General features: G+C 41.7%; 1 protein-coding gene across 1 annotated transcript in view; it reads right to left on the reverse strand.

The window, feature by feature from the left end:
- Nucleotides 1-7,300: 7,300 nt before the first annotated feature.
- Nucleotides 7,301-19,710, reverse strand: part of Cd109 (CD109 molecule) — a 110,475-nt gene continuing 98,065 nt past the window's right edge. Inside the window, exons 29-33 of the mRNA XM_052187757.1 lie at nt 17,818-17,883; nt 16,206-16,345; nt 12,208-12,355; nt 9,819-9,921; nt 7,301-7,765 (exon numbers count right to left, since the gene is read on the reverse strand). Of these exons, the coding sequence (XP_052043717.1) occupies nt 7,599-7,765; nt 9,819-9,921; nt 12,208-12,355; nt 16,206-16,345; nt 17,818-17,883 (624 nt within the window). The 3' untranslated portion in view covers nt 7,301-7,598. The remainder of the gene's footprint in view (nt 7,766-9,818; nt 9,922-12,207; nt 12,356-16,205; nt 16,346-17,817; nt 17,884-19,710) is intronic.

Consider the following 19,710-nt stretch of genomic DNA (forward strand, 5'->3'; position numbering starts at 1 on the left):
AGAGCACAGAGAAAGGCAAGCTGCCTTGCTCATCTCCTGACTTCTGGTTCCCTGAGGACTCACAACCTTTTGAAATATGACTACAAGAGCGGATTTCTCTTTGTCGGGGACCTCCATCCAAGCACCTTCTGCTTCTCACAGGGAAAATCATCACAAACATTTCCTTGCAGAAAGTGGGAAGGGCCATGAAGAAGAGGTCCCTTCTATAAAGTACTGAACCCAAGGACGCTCTTTCCTCTCAGATAACCCTCTAGCATGAGAGGAATTTTCCTCTCACTTCTACACACATAAATTAGTCTGAAATTAACTAATGAGCACAAGTGAGGCTGATGCCCTACGAGGAAGGCAGATCTAGGGGGAACTGAGAGCAACCAAATACCAACAAGCATCTATTCTTACTCTTTTCCTAGCTGTGGTTGTGAAAGGGAAAATGCAGGGTGGGATAAGGCACAGGCAAAGTAGGTAGGAAAAGACAGCGATAAGTATCTGTCAGATGATTAAGCCAGACAGACCCTTTGATCCCATTAAAGAATTAAAATTCCACAAACTCTGGGTCAAACTCTACTTGCCGTAACTTATTCCCTAATCAAAACAGGCTAGAAGGATGATAGTGGAATTTGGCAATCACAGCCCTTTCTAGACTATCCAAAGGTTAACGATCATCAGGGTCTTGAACCCCAGGACTTATTTTTACGAAATCAAAAGGCACCCCCAACTCTGCCAGGATTTTTCCTCTAAAAATAACAAATTAGCATGCATATGTTACATGCCAAAGATAAGAACAAGTCCTAAAAAGTGTGTGGTATTCTGAGTAAGAAGGCTTTTAATAACCAGGATATCTGTTTGCACAGAAATTGGCGTTGGGGCCGGGGGAGTTCAGATCTCATTATATTTTTAGTTCACAACAGAAAATTGATTTTGAAATTTGTATTGGAGGGTGTACTGTCTTTCCTTACATCTCTCCTCTGCCCTCTAGTGGCAGCATATATTCATGCAATCAGTAATTCTATTGGTTTGTTTGTTGTTTTTTGTTTTTTTATTTTTTGGGTTTTTTTTTTTTTTTTGGCTTACTATAAACTTTTAAATCAAAGTAATAAATACATTTTACTGTGTGATAAAGTTCCATATCATCATTTTACTTAAGGTTGTGTATTAGCTTAAGGTAACTTTATCAAAACAAAACAATGTCATTGGGAAACTCCTAGAGAGAAATAATCTAAAAATATTGAATGTATGTGGCAAGCGAAGAGTACGGAGGGAATAGAATATCATTCCTATAGCTCAATTCTAGGATACACATTACCATCGCCATGCTAAGTCCCACATCAATGACAGCATCTGCAGTTGGCTAAACTTGGCCAATAATAGGGTAGAGCTTTGTGTCTCACAGCACACCTGATGGTACTCCGTAAAATCTGCCATGGAGAGTGTGACAGAGACACTGTTAATGTGAGTACCCTAAATTTACTGTGTGAGAACAATGCCTTGAGAATATATCACAGTACTTGAGCCATTGTACCCATTTAAAAGACTCAAAATAGTTATCATCCTTAAATTGAAAAATCTAAAAACAGAATTTGCAGCTTCTCTTTATATGAGCATCAATAGTTCAACAAAGCAAATCAGGAAAAAAAAGAGAGAAAAAGTTGTTACTCCAGAGTGTGTGCCAGCAGGAGGGAAATGCTGGTTCTCTTCAAAACAAGAAAAGGCAAAAAGCAATTATACCACCATTTTCTATGTCATGGGACAGCTAGACATGTCAAATAAAAATAATGAATTGTGTGGAAGTAAAGACAACTGATGATATGCTGGCCAGGAAAACATATAACTACATGTATATCAATAGACATACAGGATAAGCATGCTTTCAAAACTATAAAATAAAAAGTAAACCCAGGCACAACTGAATAGGACCTGGAGTTTACACCTAAAATTCTGAGAATTCCCATGTGCCAGCTGCAATATTGCCTGTGTAAGTAACAAAGTCTGAGGGAGATCTGTGCATCTGAGTCCATCTGAGCACAACTCTCTCCATCTTATATGGTGGTCTGAATATGCTTGGCCCACAGAATGGCACTCTTAGGAGGTATGGCCTTGCAGGAGTAGGTGTGGCCTTGTTGGAAGAAGTGTGTCACTGTCATCGGGGTGAGCAGTGAGACCCTCTTACTAACTACATGGGAGCCAGTCTGCTCATTAGCTTCCTTTAGATGAAGATGTAGAACTCTCAGTTCCTCCTGTGCCATGCCTGCCTGGACACTGCCATGTTCACATTTTGATGATACTGGACTGAACCTCTGAACCTGTAAGCCAGCCTCAATTATATGTTCTCCTTATAAGAGTTGCCTTGGTCATGGTATCTGTTCACAACAGTGAAACCCTAAGACATACAGCTAAGATGATAACCCACAGATGTTGACTTCAGAGTATTTTGAAAAGCAGTATGTGTGAGAGCCCTGTCAGAAACAGCAGGCCAGCTCCCCAAGACCAAGGATGGGGGCTCATAGCCCAGAACCGCCTGGGGGAGAGATAAGGAAAAGGCCTAAACAGAGAACCATCCTGCCTAGGGTGAGGACAGAGAGGGAAGTGATTGGACAAAAAAGACAATGCCAGGAAATACTATGAATACTAAAGTTGGGCAGGACAGGGCCAAATGGCAGAGACAACCTCATTCGAGTTGACCAATAATTTTAAACGTTGCTCAGGGTAACCAATAGCAGTCGTCTAACTCAGGTGACTACTGAACTCCCTGCCAAAAAGTTCATAAAAACTGTGTGCTTTCTGAGCTCAGGATCTCTTGCCGGCGTGCTGGGGGACCCCATAGTACATTGGAACAATAAACCTCTTGCAGATTGCAGCGATTCTAGTCTCTGTGGCCTTATTGAGTGGGGGTCTTCCAACAGATTCATATATGCATATAGAGTGCAATGGAGCACTGTGGCCAAGACAGCATCTCACTCACTGGGAACATCATCTTTTTCAGAACCATAACAAAATGCAGCAAGGTATAAACACATACAATCACTATTCTGTTCTGAATGTTTTTACCTATTGGTTATCACAGCATTCAGACTAGAGAACCAGCAGACAGGCAAATGTAGAAGCATCTTCGCTGGTATCTTCAGTTTCCTAGGCAGTGGGACCTTGGATAAGACCACATCACTAAATGAAATCAATGGTGGAGTATCAGCCAAAGCAAATTTAAGGAGAAATACATTTTTAAATATCATTGCTTAGAGCAGTGACAAAAAAACATCCTCCTGTTCATCATTAACATACTCCACACAGTCCTCCAGTTCTTCTGCATGGTGCCTTCAAGTCACTTCTAACTCACTGCTGTGGCAGAACAAACTTTCTAAAAGCAATACAAAGCAGGAAAGGACCAAGCCATTGACACAGACATACTAAACGTAGAGGAATTTTAAACCAGCAACATGGCTGCACTGGTAAGTGATCACATCCAAATACTTTCTAGTCTATGTGATCCAGCTGGAATGCAGACACACCTTTAGTACACACCTTTAATCCCAAACCATGGAGGTAAAGTTAGCTTGTAGAAGGCAGCAGCCATGTTTGAAAGTGATGTTTAATTGAGGAGCAGACAAAGTGACAAATCAGAAAGATCTGACAGAATGTGTCAGAGTTAGGATATGCCCAACACTCAGGAGAACATCACAGGGAAGGAATGCTATTTAAGAGCTTTGCAGGGAGAGTCCGTCAGCTGGGAGTCAACACAGTGACTGCAGTGCACAAAGATTAGAGTTGAGTTCATGGAGTTCAGTGCAGGTCAGCAGAAGCAGCTGAAACCAGAGAATAAGAGCCAGCCAGATTAGAATGAATCTTGGCCAAGGTCAGTTTGAGGCCAAGCTGAACAATTCAGTGAGAAACTGAGAGAAGCCAGACTGAGTCCGTCAGCATGGAGAGGAGTTCTGGTGTTAAGCCAGAACAGCCAGCCAGAGGTCAGAGAGAACTCGAAGGGGTGAGCTTATTCAGCAGTAAGCCTCTGAGATGACAATTACATCAGGTGAATCAAAGTTTCATTTACAGTTAAGCCATGGTGAAGTGCCGCCTCAGCCTTGCCCTTCCTCTGCTCACTCTTAATAAACTGAAAATCAAAGAGAGATACAAGCTAAGTCAGGTCTTGAAAAGCTAAAGAACTACTTTACAAAAACGTTTAATTCTGGCTGTTGTTTGGTTAATTGGTTGGGTTCTTGAGAGCTGAAGATCAGGAACTACACCCAAGGTTACATCCCCAACCTGAATTCAAGGATGTTTTGTTTTGTCTTGTCTTGTGTGTGTGTCTGTGTGTGTTTGTGTGTGTGTGTGTGTGTGTGTGTGGTTTGCTTTTGTTCTTTTGTTTTTTTAAAGACCCAGTCTCATGTAGCCCAGGCTGACCTCAAACGCATGCAGTCTAATTGAATGATGTCAGCTTCTGATCTCCCTGCATCCCCTTTAGTCCAGGGATTATAGCTGTGTACCATTATCCCCAATATGACTCAGTGGTAGTCCTCAAACCCAGGGCTTCATGCATGTGAGGCAAGTACTCTACAAACTGACCAGTACATGTCTGGTCACTGAATTCTAGTTTTTAAATAAGGAAACCTGTTTTATACAAAGATAATTCACATTCCAGTGGCCTTTCCGATCTACTGTTTCCTAGCACGCATCAGAAGACCATGAGTATAACTGATCATTGCAGAATATAAGGCACTGCTGGTGAGTACAGGGTTGTTTGGGCAGAAAAGGAGCGAGCACATCCTTTACCAACACCATCTCTCTGCCCCTTATCCATGTAGTCATCCTGGTGGGTTGTCTCCATTGGCATTCATGCGCCCACTGGCTTTTAAGGGGAAACCTGGTTGCATAGCAGACACAATATGACTGTAGTGGAAAACAGTCCTTCACTTCTGTTCCTGCTAAACTTCAAAGACACAGCACCTGAGTACTTATTGGGGAAGATGTTATTTACAATTTCTTAGAGCTAAGAATGGAATAAGAGATAAAAGGAGAAGGAGATGGGAAGGGGAGAGGAGGGGGAGAGAAGGAAGTAAATTATAAATGAGAGATAGTCTATGCATTAGAGGCATGAGTTATGGTAGAGAAATGTTGTAGACTAGGTGCAGAAAAGGAAGAGGATAAAATCTTGTTCAAATGAGATACAACCAAAAATTAAAATAAAATAAAATATTAAGTGCAAAAGTATAAATAAGTAAACAATAAAAATGAAAGTAAGAGCCGGGTGGTGGTGGTGGCTGTAATGCCAGCACTTGGGAGGCAGAGGCAGGCAGATTTCTGAGTTCGAGGCCAGCCTGGTCTACAGAGTAAATTCCAGGACAGCCAAAGCTATACAGAGAAACACTGTCTCAAAAAACAACAACAACAACAAAAATGAAAGTAAGAAACACAATGAAACAGAATATGCTTTGTCATTGGATGTTTTTTTCCTGGTGGGTCTGAATATGCCCCTTGATTTAGGCATCCTGCTCTGCACACTATAGAGGGCTGATATCCTTTGTAATTCATTGTGTGGGCTGCACTTTCTGCAGGGGTTCCCTAGTCTGAAGTCCCCCCAGCACTCCCCAGTCATAACATCACTGTTGTGCTGTGGTGAGCTGGGAATCACACTTTGCACTGGACTCAGTGTGTAGAGGTCCCTGTTCATCATCCCAGTTTGTGTTTATTTTTTCTTTCTTCTTTTTCTTTGTTGGCCTGCTCTAAGTTCAGCACTCTTCTTGAGTTCTCAAGCAGCTGTTACTCACCAAGGCAATGGACCTGCAGGGGTAGTGGCTTCCCTCCTCCATCCACGCTGTACCCGGCCCATCATCTGTCTCCACAGCCCCAGGCCTGTTATTCTATGACACCTATGAGCAGGCAGGGAAGCTCAGTTTGGTAGCTACTGCTAACCCCTCTTGGTCTTTGGGTGTGTGAGTGACCCGATAAAACCTCCTCCTTTCCTCCACCACATATTTGCACCTGTCTCTTAGATGTCTCTTACTCAAGTCTTTTATGGTACACACCAGTCTTGAGAAACCATTTTCTTCTTTCAAAGTGTGAAGGCAATTCTTTGTGCTTCCCTGAGGCCCGGTCCTGAGGGGTGTGCATTTTTCTTACTTGTCAATCATTAGTTGCCCCTGCCTGCGTCTGTGCAGAGGATTTCAAGTGTCTCCCCTCAGCTTCTTTCTTTTTCCTCCAGCTCTTTCTGTCCTATGAAGAGTCTTGTCTTTTTACCCTGACCCTTGTTTACCTGGCCACACAGAAGCAGCCTCTAATCTGCCATCAATAGATATCTTTAAATAGCTGAAAATATTATAAAGCAAACTCTTTAGAGTCTGTTTATTATATATCCACTTGATAGAGAAAAGAAAAACATAGAATTAAGGAGCAAAATTAAACCACTTCTTGGATTGATTTTTAAAAAAAAGAAAAAATGAGTTTTTACATATGTAACCTATTTCCAGATACCCAAAAGGGAAAGCTGAAAGGAAGAGAAGGAATGAAGAGGTGAGGAAAGAATATTTCTTTAAGGGCTCACAAAAAATAAATAAATCCCATACTCCAGAATAAGTTTAACTCAGAACACAGGAATCGTCTTAATGATTTGCACCATCATCGGACACCTGACAGCCCAATGCCCAGACCCTGTGGCTGGAAGAGACTGAATAGAGGCCAGGGCCAGCACTATAGAACTTCGGGACAGAATTATGTCCAGACTCTCTGAGATCTTCAACCTCAGCTTCTTTCCCAGGGGGGAGTTGAGTAGGCTGGGACACACAAGGAGGGAGATAAGTAGGCTGGGACACACAAGGCAAGATATCTTATGCCCTCCGTTCCTAGTGCCTCCCAGACTGAGCTCTTCTAGGCCAAGTCACATGGGCACGCATCAGAGGGCTCCCCAGCTCGCACTCCTGAAGCAGGGTCAGAGTGGCACTGCCAACATGGCGGAAGACAATACCCCAGTGACCCTTGAAGGCGGCTTCCAGGGTCTTGTCACCCCCTGAGCATCCTGACACAGGAAGATGCAGTTTCTCTATAAAGAAATTGGGGGAGAGTAAAGTCTGGGGGTGTGTCATCAGATCTGGAGCAGAAGAGAGACCATTTTACTGTTAAAAACTTACTACCTACATTCTCAAAAGGAGTCAATGTGCTGATCACAGAGTTTCACTGAGACAGTGGGATGGACCTGCAGCAGTCAGGCCAGATGTGGCAAGGGACAGAGAGCAAGGACCTCCTGCTGCTCCCTTAACACCAGAGCGATGCGGAAGAGCTCCCCACCCCCGCCCCCGCATCTTTTACAAAACAAGAATAATGGAAAATAACATTTTTATTCTAGAGGAAACAAATGCATCTAATAAACTTTCTTAGAGAAGGAGAAATAAAGTATTATCATTTCGGTCATCTTCCACACAAAGACTGGGTGAATTGTTTTACATGCTTACACAAGCTCTGGCCTGTTTCAGACAATTCCCCTGGCCCCCCAAGAAAGGGAAACAATTGATTTTCAGAACAGTCAGAAGCAATCATCAGCTGTAGAAAGAAAACAATCACACTTGACTTTCTGGAAATGCTAGTTTTAGACGGAGTTCTTGAAAAATAAATCATAATCAATGTTGCACAAAGTACAGAAGGACTGAGCAAAAGACGAGGAGGCTTGGAGGACGTCGAAGGGAGCCCGTGGCTCCGTCCGTATACGACTTGCAGTTGGTGTCTGCACTGAGGTAACATGAGGACAGGTTCACCTTGGTGTTGTAGCTTCTCGATGCCTGTCTCCCTGTTTAAAGAATCAGACATCCAGGTTATGTCTCCTTCGCTGAGGAACAGCGGTCTTGCTGAGCCTAAGTGTACTATGAGGTGGTTAATCTTCACACGGTTTATTCTTTCTTTATCAGAAACAAATGCAGTGCTCAAAAGGGGACACAGATAGTAAACAAACACCAAGAGACAACATGTTCAGCCCAAGCCATCTACAAGCTGTTGGCCAGCATTGAAAGGCAGCGAACAGGCAGCAGCTGCAAACACTAATCTAACTGAAGCAGCGAGAATTTTAAACCTTGATTCGTTTAATCTTCTCAAGAGTTTATTTGGGGATGATATTTTCTACTCCACTAGAATTCCTGGGAAGAGTGTCTAACCCAGGTCTCACTAAGAGACTCTAAGGATGATGGGAAGTCATCTACACCCGCTGTTAGACAGGGGCAGGATCCAACACTGCTCACCCAGGGACAATTCATAGCACACACTGATATTTGTAAACTGCGTAAATAACCTATCACAATAAAATAAACTCACCAAGACAAAACCAGCTTCATTTCAATGTTTTTAAAACACTAAATGCATACTAACAGCTGCTCAATTTGAGTTATAGATTATACTATTGATGCTATTTTAAACACTATATAAGGTATATATCACATTAGAAAAAGCTCACTGAGAAACAAAGCATTTCATTTTATAATCCTAATACAATTTTATTTTTAATTTTTTCCTGGTTTTTTAAAGATTGTTTTTAATATCACAAATATATTTTCAGATACTTTAAAAAAATTAGTAGGTTTCGTTTTTACTATCTTTCTTAATTTCATTGATAGTTCCCTCATAAATAAGTTGTTTTCCACAAAGTATATATTTATATAAATACATATTAATATATATAATATGTAATGTATTAAATATTTTATATATAACATATTATATATAATAAAATATGTATAATACATATATAAATATACCTTGAATCTTTTCATTTCTTAAATGTTTAAAATATTTTGTATGTACCTAAAGATTATGAGGATTTTTGTTGTAGGATTTTTGCAAGTAGACTAAATAATTCTTTGGATAGCAAGGGACTGTCATTAGGTCCCCTCAGTATATCCTATGCCTTCACCTCAGAAAAAGTACTACACCTCTCTTTCGAAGATTCCATGAAACCTTGGGGGTATCCTCATCTACTGCAGCAGGAAGCAAAGGGCAAGAGAGCCTAGGTTTCATCCCAGGAGAGAGAACTGCCTGGCACTGTACCTTTGGCTTGAATACTCTATCAAGCATTACCAAAACTGTGAGCTGGGTCACCTTATTTCAAGTGAAATGACCTGAAGCTACCTGATTCACAATTGTTTCCCCTTCTCATGCATTCCAATGTCCCTGAAAGTACCATGAGTACTTATTCAGGACAAAACTTTAATATTAGAAACTCTAGCCACAATTACGCACTCACACAGCTTCAGTCTGAGTTCAATTTCTCATAATTAATTTGGTAGCCTGCCAGGTCGGCTGACTAGATCATTTCTATTTTATAAAATAAGATGCTACCAGTCAAATCAAAGATGCCCAAGCTATCATCCCAGGCACTCAGTTTCTCTTGAGAGGAAAGAAAATGTTACAATGCACAAGTTTTACCAAAACACTTGAGTTCCTGGTGAAGAACTAAACTCCATCATGTTAGTCCATTCCTGGGGAACACCCTTCACCTCAGGGGTCAAACAGAGTAGGGGCTTGGAAACAAGTGAAACCTTGGAAACCAAACATAACTAGACAGTGTCAGCTTTCTTGTGAAGTTTGTAATTATGGCATAAACTGTAAATATGCTTATAAACATTATGAGCAGAATACCTCCTTTTAACATTCCTATCCAAAATGATGCTGTGGGAACCTTATAAATTGCCAGTAGGCTTCATTTACAGACAGCCTGCCTCCTGCATCTCCTCCAACCACACTTTTTCCTCCCAACAAGCTGCCCCACAAACCTAACTCTGTGAGATGTCACTCTAAATGAGTAAAGTGCCTGGCTCGATTCCCAAACTCTCAGAAACCCCAGATCCACTTACTTGGTTCATAGTAATCCATTATAGAGACTGAACCATCTCGGATATTTGAAACTTTGAAGTCTCTCACAGTGGGAATATTAACACAATACTCAGTTTCATTTACCTAAAAAAATAAATAAATAAAATGAAATAAGTGATTTGAAGAAGTTGGCACACTGTGTGTTCATAAAAAATATCTGAGACATCAATTTTGCTTTCATTTTAGGAAGTAAACAGAAACTAATATCTGGGGAGAATTTCTGAATGTTGGGTAGTGCGGTTAAGAACTTACTATACATTTATCTTATTTAAATTCCAAAGCAACGCTTATAGCATAGGAATGGTTCTTAGTCTTCATTTTTAGGGATGCTTGAGACTTAGAACCATGTGGTAAGCAGCTAGCCTGCCCCTGGGACCACCCAAATCTGTGTCTTGGGCAGTGCATCTTAATTCTAGCTGCTACTAATGATTCAAAGAAACCTAACTCTCAGACAGTGGCCAGTCCATAGAAGCCTTCCAGAGAGACCCCAGCGAAGGGATGCATGCCACAGCTCATGAGGGCCGGACAGCTATTTCTATAGGTGACCCTGATTTACTGCTGTGAAAATGTAAAACAGACCATCTATCATGGAAATCAGTATAGATCTTTCTCTGTGTGTGTGTAATGTATGTATACATATGTACATATTATCCATATGCATACACACCACACACACATATACATACTACCCCATGACACAGATACACCACTCTTGAGTATGTACTGAAAGGACTCTAACTCAACCACAGCCTGCCCATTCATGTTTCTTCCTGCACCATTCATAACAGCAAAGAAATGGAAGCAGCCTAGATGGCCATCGGCAGATGGGTGGATGAAGAAAATGCGTGGCAGACATATACAATGGGAGGCCTGTTTAGCCTGAAAAAAATTAAGTCACAGCAGTTGCGAGAGAAGGGATGGAACTGGAAATTATCGGGTTAAACAAAGTCAGACCCAGAGTGATCAACACATACCATACGCTTTCATCATCTGAAGAGCCTAGATTTTAATTTTGATACATGTTTATGCACAGGAGGGGTGTAATACGTTAAACTAGGATGGAGACCATGAAGGGGGGAGGGTAAAGGATCTCAGTGTGAGGAAAGGGTGATGGAATATATGTGAAATGAAAGGGAAAGGAGGATACTGTGAGAGACAAAGGGTGTTAGCAGGCATGAGCAGGGGCATAGAGGAAGACAGTAGGGAAGGAAGATTCGTAAACCACATACAGATGAAGGTGCCATAATCAAACCCATTGCCTTGTTTGTCCGATTATAAAAAATATTAATCAAAAAAGAAAAACAATTTAAAAAGAAACTGCTTATGGGGCAGTAGAGCGTGCTCTGTGAAGTCTCTCCTTTGCAAACAAGAGGTCCTAAATTCAGATCTCTGGAATTCACAGACAAAAGCCAAGCATGACACCATGTTCCTGCAAGCCGGCACTTGGGAGGTGAGGACAGACAAATCCCTGGAGGTCACTGACGGGCCAGCCTACATGAACCATGAGCCCCAGGGTCAGCGAGAGATCCTAACTCAAAACAATAAAGTGGAGAGTGATGGAGGACAGCCAGTGTCAATTTATGAACCCCATGTTCACATGTGCACCAAATGTGCACATAAAAAATTAGTCATCTTCCAAAGGCTTGTATAATATTATACGTATATTACATAACATATGCACATAATACTCCAATAAACAATTACTAAGCCCTTTGTAAAAAGACCTTCCTCGGGTTCATCATAAATAATAACTCTCACTGATTTCATAGTGATATCTTTTTTTAAACTTGTGAGTGTATCCACGGTGTGTGTATGTATGTGTGATATATGTGTATTTGATGGGAGGTGTATCCATGCATATGGAAACTGGAAAAGGGCACCGGGCATCTATTATTCTATCAATCTCCACCTTATTCTTATGATCCAGGATCTCCTGCTGAAACTGGAGCCAGCTGACAGCCAGTAAGCCCCAGCGATCCTCCTGTTTCTGCCCTCCACGATGACGGGGTTACAAGCATGAGCAGTCATGCCCAGCTTTTGGTATGGGTCCTGGGGACTGCATCTGGATGCCCCATGTCAAAATCATTCAAAGACAAAAAGCTGAAATAACAAGTACTGAATAAGCTGAGCGGTGGTGGTGCATGCCTTTAATCCCAGCACCTGGGAGGCAGAGGCAGGCGGATTTCTGAGTTCAAGGCCAGCCTGGTCTACAAAGTGAGTTCCAGGATAGCCAAGGCTATACAGAGAAACCCTGTCTTGAAAAAAAAAAAAAAAGAAAAAAAAAAAACAAATAATGACTGAATACTTAACAGGCAGCAGGCTTCTAAGCACAACACACAGAATCGTCACCAATAAAGGCTTACTACTTACAGACTCTAAATAAAGGTTGAGTTTCCCGGGACCAGATTCCACTTTCTTCAGTGTCTCACTCAGAGGAATTGAATCTGAAGATGCAGTAAAGCCACTGAGAAGGTTAACCTCCATAAGGACCATGCCAGTTCTCTCGGTACCCAAATGACTGCATCAAAGAAAGTCACAAGGAGAGAAAGAAAACCTTCAGGAAAAGCTCTGACACGTGATCATTATACAAAACTTAACACTGCCAAATATTACCCTAAACACACTTCAAGCACAAGTAAAATTCATGATAGGAGAATTTAAAGCACGTTTTCTTATGGCTGGGGTAGTTGTATAACTTGTGGTGACAAGAGAGTTAACAGGGTCAGTGCCTGCAGTGAGGTAGGCTTGTGCTCACGGGTTGTAGCAGGTACAGTGCATCATTCAATGGACTCCAGCAGTGCTTTGTACTGATTCTAAACTAAATATTTTGCAAAACATTGATTTCTCTCGAAAGTTACCTAGTAAGTACCTAGGCAGCTTAAACCAATAGATAGAGAGGTATCACTTGGCCACTCAGTGTAAACCCCACCCTGAGACACAGAGGATACTCAGCCACTATTTGATGAATAAATGAATGAATGAGTCAATGAATCAAAGAGAAAAGTGGGAGTGGGATTACTGACTAACTAGAACTATTCTAGTAAAGCCTAAATGATATGCACATAAAGATTTTGTTTAATGTCTGACATACAGGTTTGAGATACATGTAGGTTCCTCTTGATGTTTTTATTCTTTAATAGAGACAAGTTACAAGTTAAGTAAAAAATAATAGGCGTCCTGTTTCCTTTCCAGCTGAGAAGGAAGGTGTTGCCAAAATGCAAATAGCCCCAACTGCTGGTGAGAATGCCCAAGAAGGGGCGGGGCGGGGGGGGACACATGGGATGTTTCAACTCAGCCAAACAACAAGATCCGAAGATACAACAGATAGTAAATGAAGGGAAAACTTGGTTCAGGCAATGGCGAAGGAAGCTGAGTACCTAGATCAAAACCCAGAGATGACCTTTAGACATCTAGACCTTTAGACATCTAGACCTAGACCTTTAGGTGGGAAAGAGTAGACAGTAGGTCCCAGATGCCAGTGCACTTGACAGTTACCTCTCTCTCGCTACACTAAGCAATGTTGGCCAGAAGGATGAGAAGACAGACTGACAGAGGAAAACTTGTGAAGCCTCTTGATTTAAGAACTTTCTCATGGTTGTTCTCAAAATCATGTGCACAAGAATAAGCAAAAGGCTGGAAAAGGCAGCTTCATAACTCTACTGTGCGCTGAGCATGTCTGCAGAAATGAGACTCTCAAGTGCTTTGCATACAGAGCAATTGAAGAGCCACTTCTGGAAGCTTCAGTTACCAGCACACAATTACTCAAGGCCAGAATCTTCTAAAGTGGAGTATTTTCAGTATCTAAAATAACTCTTCTTTTTGCTAGATTTGTATGCTGTTATAAATTTTGGACCAAAGGTTAAAGGTAAACCTGGAGCCAAAATAAAATTATTTTAATAGAAAATAACCATTTGTAGCATTAAATAAGATTCAATATTTTATAGTTTTCCTAAATTAGACTTAAGTTTTATTAGATTATATTTTTATCACCACCCACCGCAGAATTTTAACTAGGTTCACTTGTAGTGGGCCTCAAAAACAATCATAAAGTATCTGGTTATCCCCAAATACCTGCACCATTATCACAACAGTGGGCACATCATGGTGGGTTAGAATTGTAATACATAGGATCGACAGCAGGGGGAGATCACTGGTGAGTGTTCTACCCCTGGGGTAGGTATGGGGATGCCCTACATAGCACCTTCCCTCAAAATGAACACTAGGAAAGAGAGAGGTCCCAGCTCAGTCCACCTTCATTTCTCTATACACTGTAACTAGAATGTGTGCTGTCTTCATCAATAGGGCCTTACCATCTGGTTCTGATGAGCAACCAAGATGAAGGAAGACCAAAGTGTGCATACTTTGATCCTTATTGGAAAGTGGATCCAAAACACCCATGGCTCACAGCCAACCAATAGAATGAGAATAGGATCTCCAATGGAGCAGCTCAAGAGAGGACCCAAGAAGCTAAAGAGGTTTGCAGCTCTGCAGGAGGAACAATAATATGGACCAACCAGTACCCCCAGCACTCCCAGGGACTAAACCACCAACCAAAGAGGACACATGGAGGGACCTACGGCTCCAGCTACATATATAACAGAAGATGACCATTTCAGAAATCAATGAGAGGAGAGGCCATTGGTCCTGTGAAGGTTCAATTCCCCAGAATAGGGGAAATGCAAGTCTGGAAATTGGGGGTAGGGGGGTGAGAAGGGGGAGAAGAGATGGAATAGGGGTTTTCGGTAACAAAAAAAAAAACAGGATATCAAAAGCTATTCTCAACAATCAAAGAACTTCTGCCAGAATCACCATCCCTAACCTCAAGCCATATTGTAGAGCAATAGTGGTAAAAACTGCCTGGTATTGGTACAGGGACGGGCGGGTAGATCAATGGAATAGACTGAAAACCCAGAAATGATCCCTTATATTCATGGTCACTTGATCTTTAACAAAGGAACTAAAACCAACCAGTGGGAAAAAGACAGCATTTTCAACAAATGGTGCTGGGTCAACTGGCAGTCAACATGTAAAAGGATACAAATTGATCCATTCTCATCTCCCTGTACAAAGCTCAAATCCACCACATAAAACCAGACACACTAAATCTAATAGAAGAGAAATTGGGGAAGAACCTGGAGCACAAGGGCACAGGGGAAATTTTCCTGACTAGAATACCAATAGCTTATGCTCTAAGATCAAGAATTGACAAATGGGACATCATAAAATTGCAAAGCTTCTGTAAGGCAAAGGATACTGTCAATAGGACAAAACGGCAACCAACAGATTGGAAAAGGATCTTTACCAATCCTACATCTGATAGAGGGCTAATATCTAATATATACAGAGAACTCAAGAAGTTAGACTCCAGAGAACCAAATAACCGTATTAAAAAATGGGGTACAGAGCTAAACAAAGAATTTTCAACTGAGGAATACCAGATGACTGAGAAACACCTAAAGAAATGTTCAACATCCTTAATCATCAGGGAAAAATGCAAATCAAAACAACTCTAAGATTCTACCTCACACCAGTCAGAATGGCTAAGATCAAAAACTCAGGGGACAGCAAATGCTGGAGAGGATGTGGAGAAAGAGGAACGCTCCTCCATTGCTGGGAATGCAAGCTGGTAAAACCACTCTGGAAATCAGTTTGGCGGTTCCTCAGAAAACTGGACATAGCACTACCTAAGGACCCCGCTATACCACTCCTGGGCATATATCCAGAGGATTACCTGGCATGCAATAAGGACACATGCTCCAGTATGTTCATAGCAGCCTTATTTTTAATAGTCAGAAGCTGGAAAGAACTCAGATGTCCCTTAACAGAGGAATGGATACAGAAAATGTGGTACATTTACACAATGGAGTACTACTCAGCTATTAAAAACAATAAAATCATGAAATTCTTTGGCAAATGGATGGAGCTAGAAACTATCATCCTGAGTGAGGTAACCCAATCACAAAAGAACACACATGGTATGTACTTACTGATAAGTGGATATTAGCCCAAAAGCTTGGAATACCCAAGATACAACTCACAGATCACATGAAATTCAAGATGAAGGAAGACCAAAGTGTGGATACTTTGATCAAATCTTCTTTCTTTCTTTCTTTCTTTCTTTCTTTCTTTCTTTCTTTCTTTCTTTTATTTTTATTTTTATTTTTTTGGTTTTTTGGATTTGGTATTTTTTCAAGACAGTGTTTTTCTGTATAGCCCTGGCTGTCCTGGAACTCACTCTGTGGACCAGGTTGGCCTCGAACTCAGAAATCCACCTGCCTCTACCTCCCAGAGTGCTGGGATTACAGGCATGTGTCACCACCGCCCGGCTTCAAATCTACTTTCTTAAAAGAACCATTGACAGAACCTACCTTGTGCACACATTCAGATTCAGGCGATTGATGTCCTCCCCGTCGTTCACAACAACGTCTAAATCAAAAACTTCTTGATTTTCCGTAGATCTCCGTCTTTTAGAAAGCCCTGAACCTTTCACATTATAATCAACATTAAGCTGCAATAAATTTTTTTTAATTAGCTTAAGTGAAGTTCCTGACATTGGAGAGATGACAGCCACCCCTTTATTAAACCACCAAGATTTCTAACTACATAAAACTTCGCATATGTGACAAATTAACAGTAGTAAGCTGTTTGCAATAGTCTAAATAGTAGGTGATAATTCTTTTGTTAAACCAATTAAAATTGGTTAATAAGCACACTTGTGCTTATTAACTCATTTCAATTTGGCACAAATGTCAACATCTAGAAAGAGGGGATCTCAGTGGAGGGACTGCATCTTCAGGTTACACTGGCCAGTGGCCAGGTCTGAGGAGTATTGTTTCATTAATGATTGGCGTGAGAGGGACAATACATTTCATGCTTTCTCCCTTTTAATTTCAGCATTCCTGGTACCTTCAAAAGTAAGTTTGTGAGCATTTTCTTCCTCTGTCATGGCATTGAACGCAATATAATCATGCTCTAATTTTTGAATTTGCTATTTTATGAGGTTTTACCTTAAAGAAACACATCGTGTCTCAGGGTAACATAGGAAGCCACACTGACCTTCATATTCTTAGATAAACATTAAGAAGTTACAATAAAATATATATTTGTTCTCAGATCCTCACAGTATAAATTCTATCAACTATCAACACAAATTTTTAGTTTCATTTAAAATTTTAATTGTGCATGTGTGTGTCTGTGTGTGTGTGTGTGTGTGTGTGTGTGTGTATGTGTGTAAACCATGAGCACATGACATGGGTGCTAGAAATTGGTCCTTTGGAAGAACAGAATTTGCCCTTAACCACCAAACGATTTCTGTAGCCCTCAACACCATAATTTTTTAACTGTATTTTCAAAGACAACAAAAATGTAGACACCAGGCATGCCTGAAATCCCAGCACCTTGGAGACTGAGGCAGGAGGATCACAAGTTTGAGATCAGCCTGAGCTACAATTTGAGTACACAGCTAGCTGTGTCTACATATTAAGACTGTGTCTCAAAGGAAGAAAGGGGGTTTCCCAACTATTCGCTTAATTCACACTAGAGGGTTTCAACATTAACTTCAAAAAGCAAGCAGTCTCTAAGAGATGCTTTTCAAGTAGACTGCCAATACAAATAATTAGTTTATTCTCTAGTTAGTAACATCTCTAATGCATCTTATTAAAGAAGGAAACATATCTTGACTAAGTCACAGAAGTAAAGCATTGAAATCTGTATTTTATTTTTATAATATTTTCATTAATCTAGTGAGAGGGGGTGTACATGCCATGGCTGATGTGTGTCAAAGGGCAACATGAGGGAGTGGGTTTTCTCTCTCCTTTCCCTATGTGCGTCCCAGGGATCAAACTCAGTCTTGCCAACAAGCACCTTTATCCCAGGAGGCATCTTGCCAGCTCTCATTAAAAACCTCTCACAAGCCAAGTTAAAGGATTGCTAACAAAAGTCATACTTTAACTACAAAAAGAGACAATCACACATACATACCTGGCAAATAGCAAATCCTGAACCATGTGCAGAAACATTCACTATGATGGGATCTATAGCAGCAAGCTGATCAGGGGAAGAGAGAAAAAGTGAGGGAGTCGAATTTGCCACCGATCATTCCCAGTATCACAAGAGTTCTGTGCTATGTCCCACACTAAAAGCAGAAGAGGTTGTCCTGCGACAAGAAATATATACCAAAAGAAGCATGCAATGGTTGTCTCTGGAGGGGCCCTGCCAGAGCCTTACAAATACAGAGGCAGATGCTAGCAACCAACTATTGGACTGGGCATGGGGTCCCCAATGGAGGAGTTGGAGGATAGTCCAGAGGAGCTGAAGGGGTTTACAGCCCCACGGGAAGAACAATGATTTTGGCCACCCAGACGCCCCAAGACTCCCAGGGACTGAACCATCAACCAAGGGGCACACATGATTTCAGCCAAAAATGTGGCAGAGGAAGGCCTTGTTGGGCATCAGTGGGAGGAATGGTCCTTGGTCAGGTAAAGGCTCACCAGAGGCTCCAACAAAGGGAAACCAAGGAGGGGAGGCGGGAGTGTTTTTGGTGGAGGGGCATATACGTGGAGGCAGGGGGAGGGAAGAGGGGTTGGGGTATTTGGGGAGGGGGTAAATTGGGAAAGGTTTTACCATGGCTGAGTGGTGGTGGCGCACGCCTTTAATCCCAGCACTTGGGAGGCAGAAGCAGATGGATTTCTGAGTGCGAGGCCAGCCTGGTCTACAGAATGAGTTCCAGGACAGCCAGGGCTATACAGAGAAACCCTGTCTTGAAAAAAATAAAAAAATAAAAAAATAAAAAAATAAAAAAATAAAAAAATAAAAAAAAAAAAGAAGAAGAAGAAGAAGAAGAAGAGGTCGTCCTGGAGAATGCTGGGAGTTCTGCATGGTCTCAGCTATCAAAGGCTCTGCATCAATCAGGTAACCTGGGCAAAGTGTTCTCCAAGCCCGCCAAGCTCCTTCACCCGAAGCCCATGGGAGGGCACCATCAGCTCTTGCCCAGACTGCCCTCCTGTTGGAGTCGTCGCTGATCTCCCTTCACCAGTGCGGACCATGAACACGATGGTACACAATCACTTTAACTAGCTCTGTCTGTCTTTCCCTGTGTTACGACTCCTGCCACTAGCTTTTAGCATAATCTTTTATTGTATTTTAAAGCAAGAGTGACTGTACATGCTCCTAATCCCAGCATCCTGGAGGCAGGGACAGAAGAATTAGGAGATGGAGGCCATCCTGGACTACATAGTGACTTCTGTGCTACCTTGAGGTGTCTGGCAAAACCCTCTCTCAAAAAGAGGGAAAAAATGATGATGATGATGATGATGAGGAGGAGGAGGAGGAGGAGGAGGAGGATGCCAGACAGTGGTGGCACACACCTTTAATCCCAGTACTTAGGAGGCAGAGGCAGGTGGATCTCTGGGAGTTCAAGGCCAATCTGATATACAAAGTAAGTTCCAGGACAGTCAAAGTTACACAGAGAAACCCTGTCTTGAAAAACCAATTAATTAACTAATTAATTGGTTAGTTAATTATAACTAATTAATACATAACAATAATTCTACTCCCGATCCTCACTGCTTCTAAGAGAACAAGAGATATAGCTACAAAGAATAAGTATACACGCTAAACCATTCTACACATGTTTGTCTTCTCTGCCAGTTTTCTCCTGGGCCAAATTGTGGACAACATGCTTGCCTGAGGCCTCACTGCGGGGGCGCCTTTCCTCTGACCTAGCACAGTGTCCTTGCAAAGCTGAGCCTTAGTAGGTATCACTCCCTCCCACTGGGAAAGTGTCCACATCTTCTTCCCTTCTGCCCATCTTTCTTTCTCTCAAAGGTCCCACCCCCTCCACTCTTCCTTAGCTCAGACAATCCAACCAAAATC

Source organism: Apodemus sylvaticus, chromosome 7, assembly GCF_947179515.1.
Source record: "Apodemus sylvaticus chromosome 7, mApoSyl1.1, whole genome shotgun sequence".
Lineage (NCBI taxonomy): Eukaryota > Metazoa > Chordata > Mammalia > Rodentia > Muridae > Apodemus > Apodemus sylvaticus.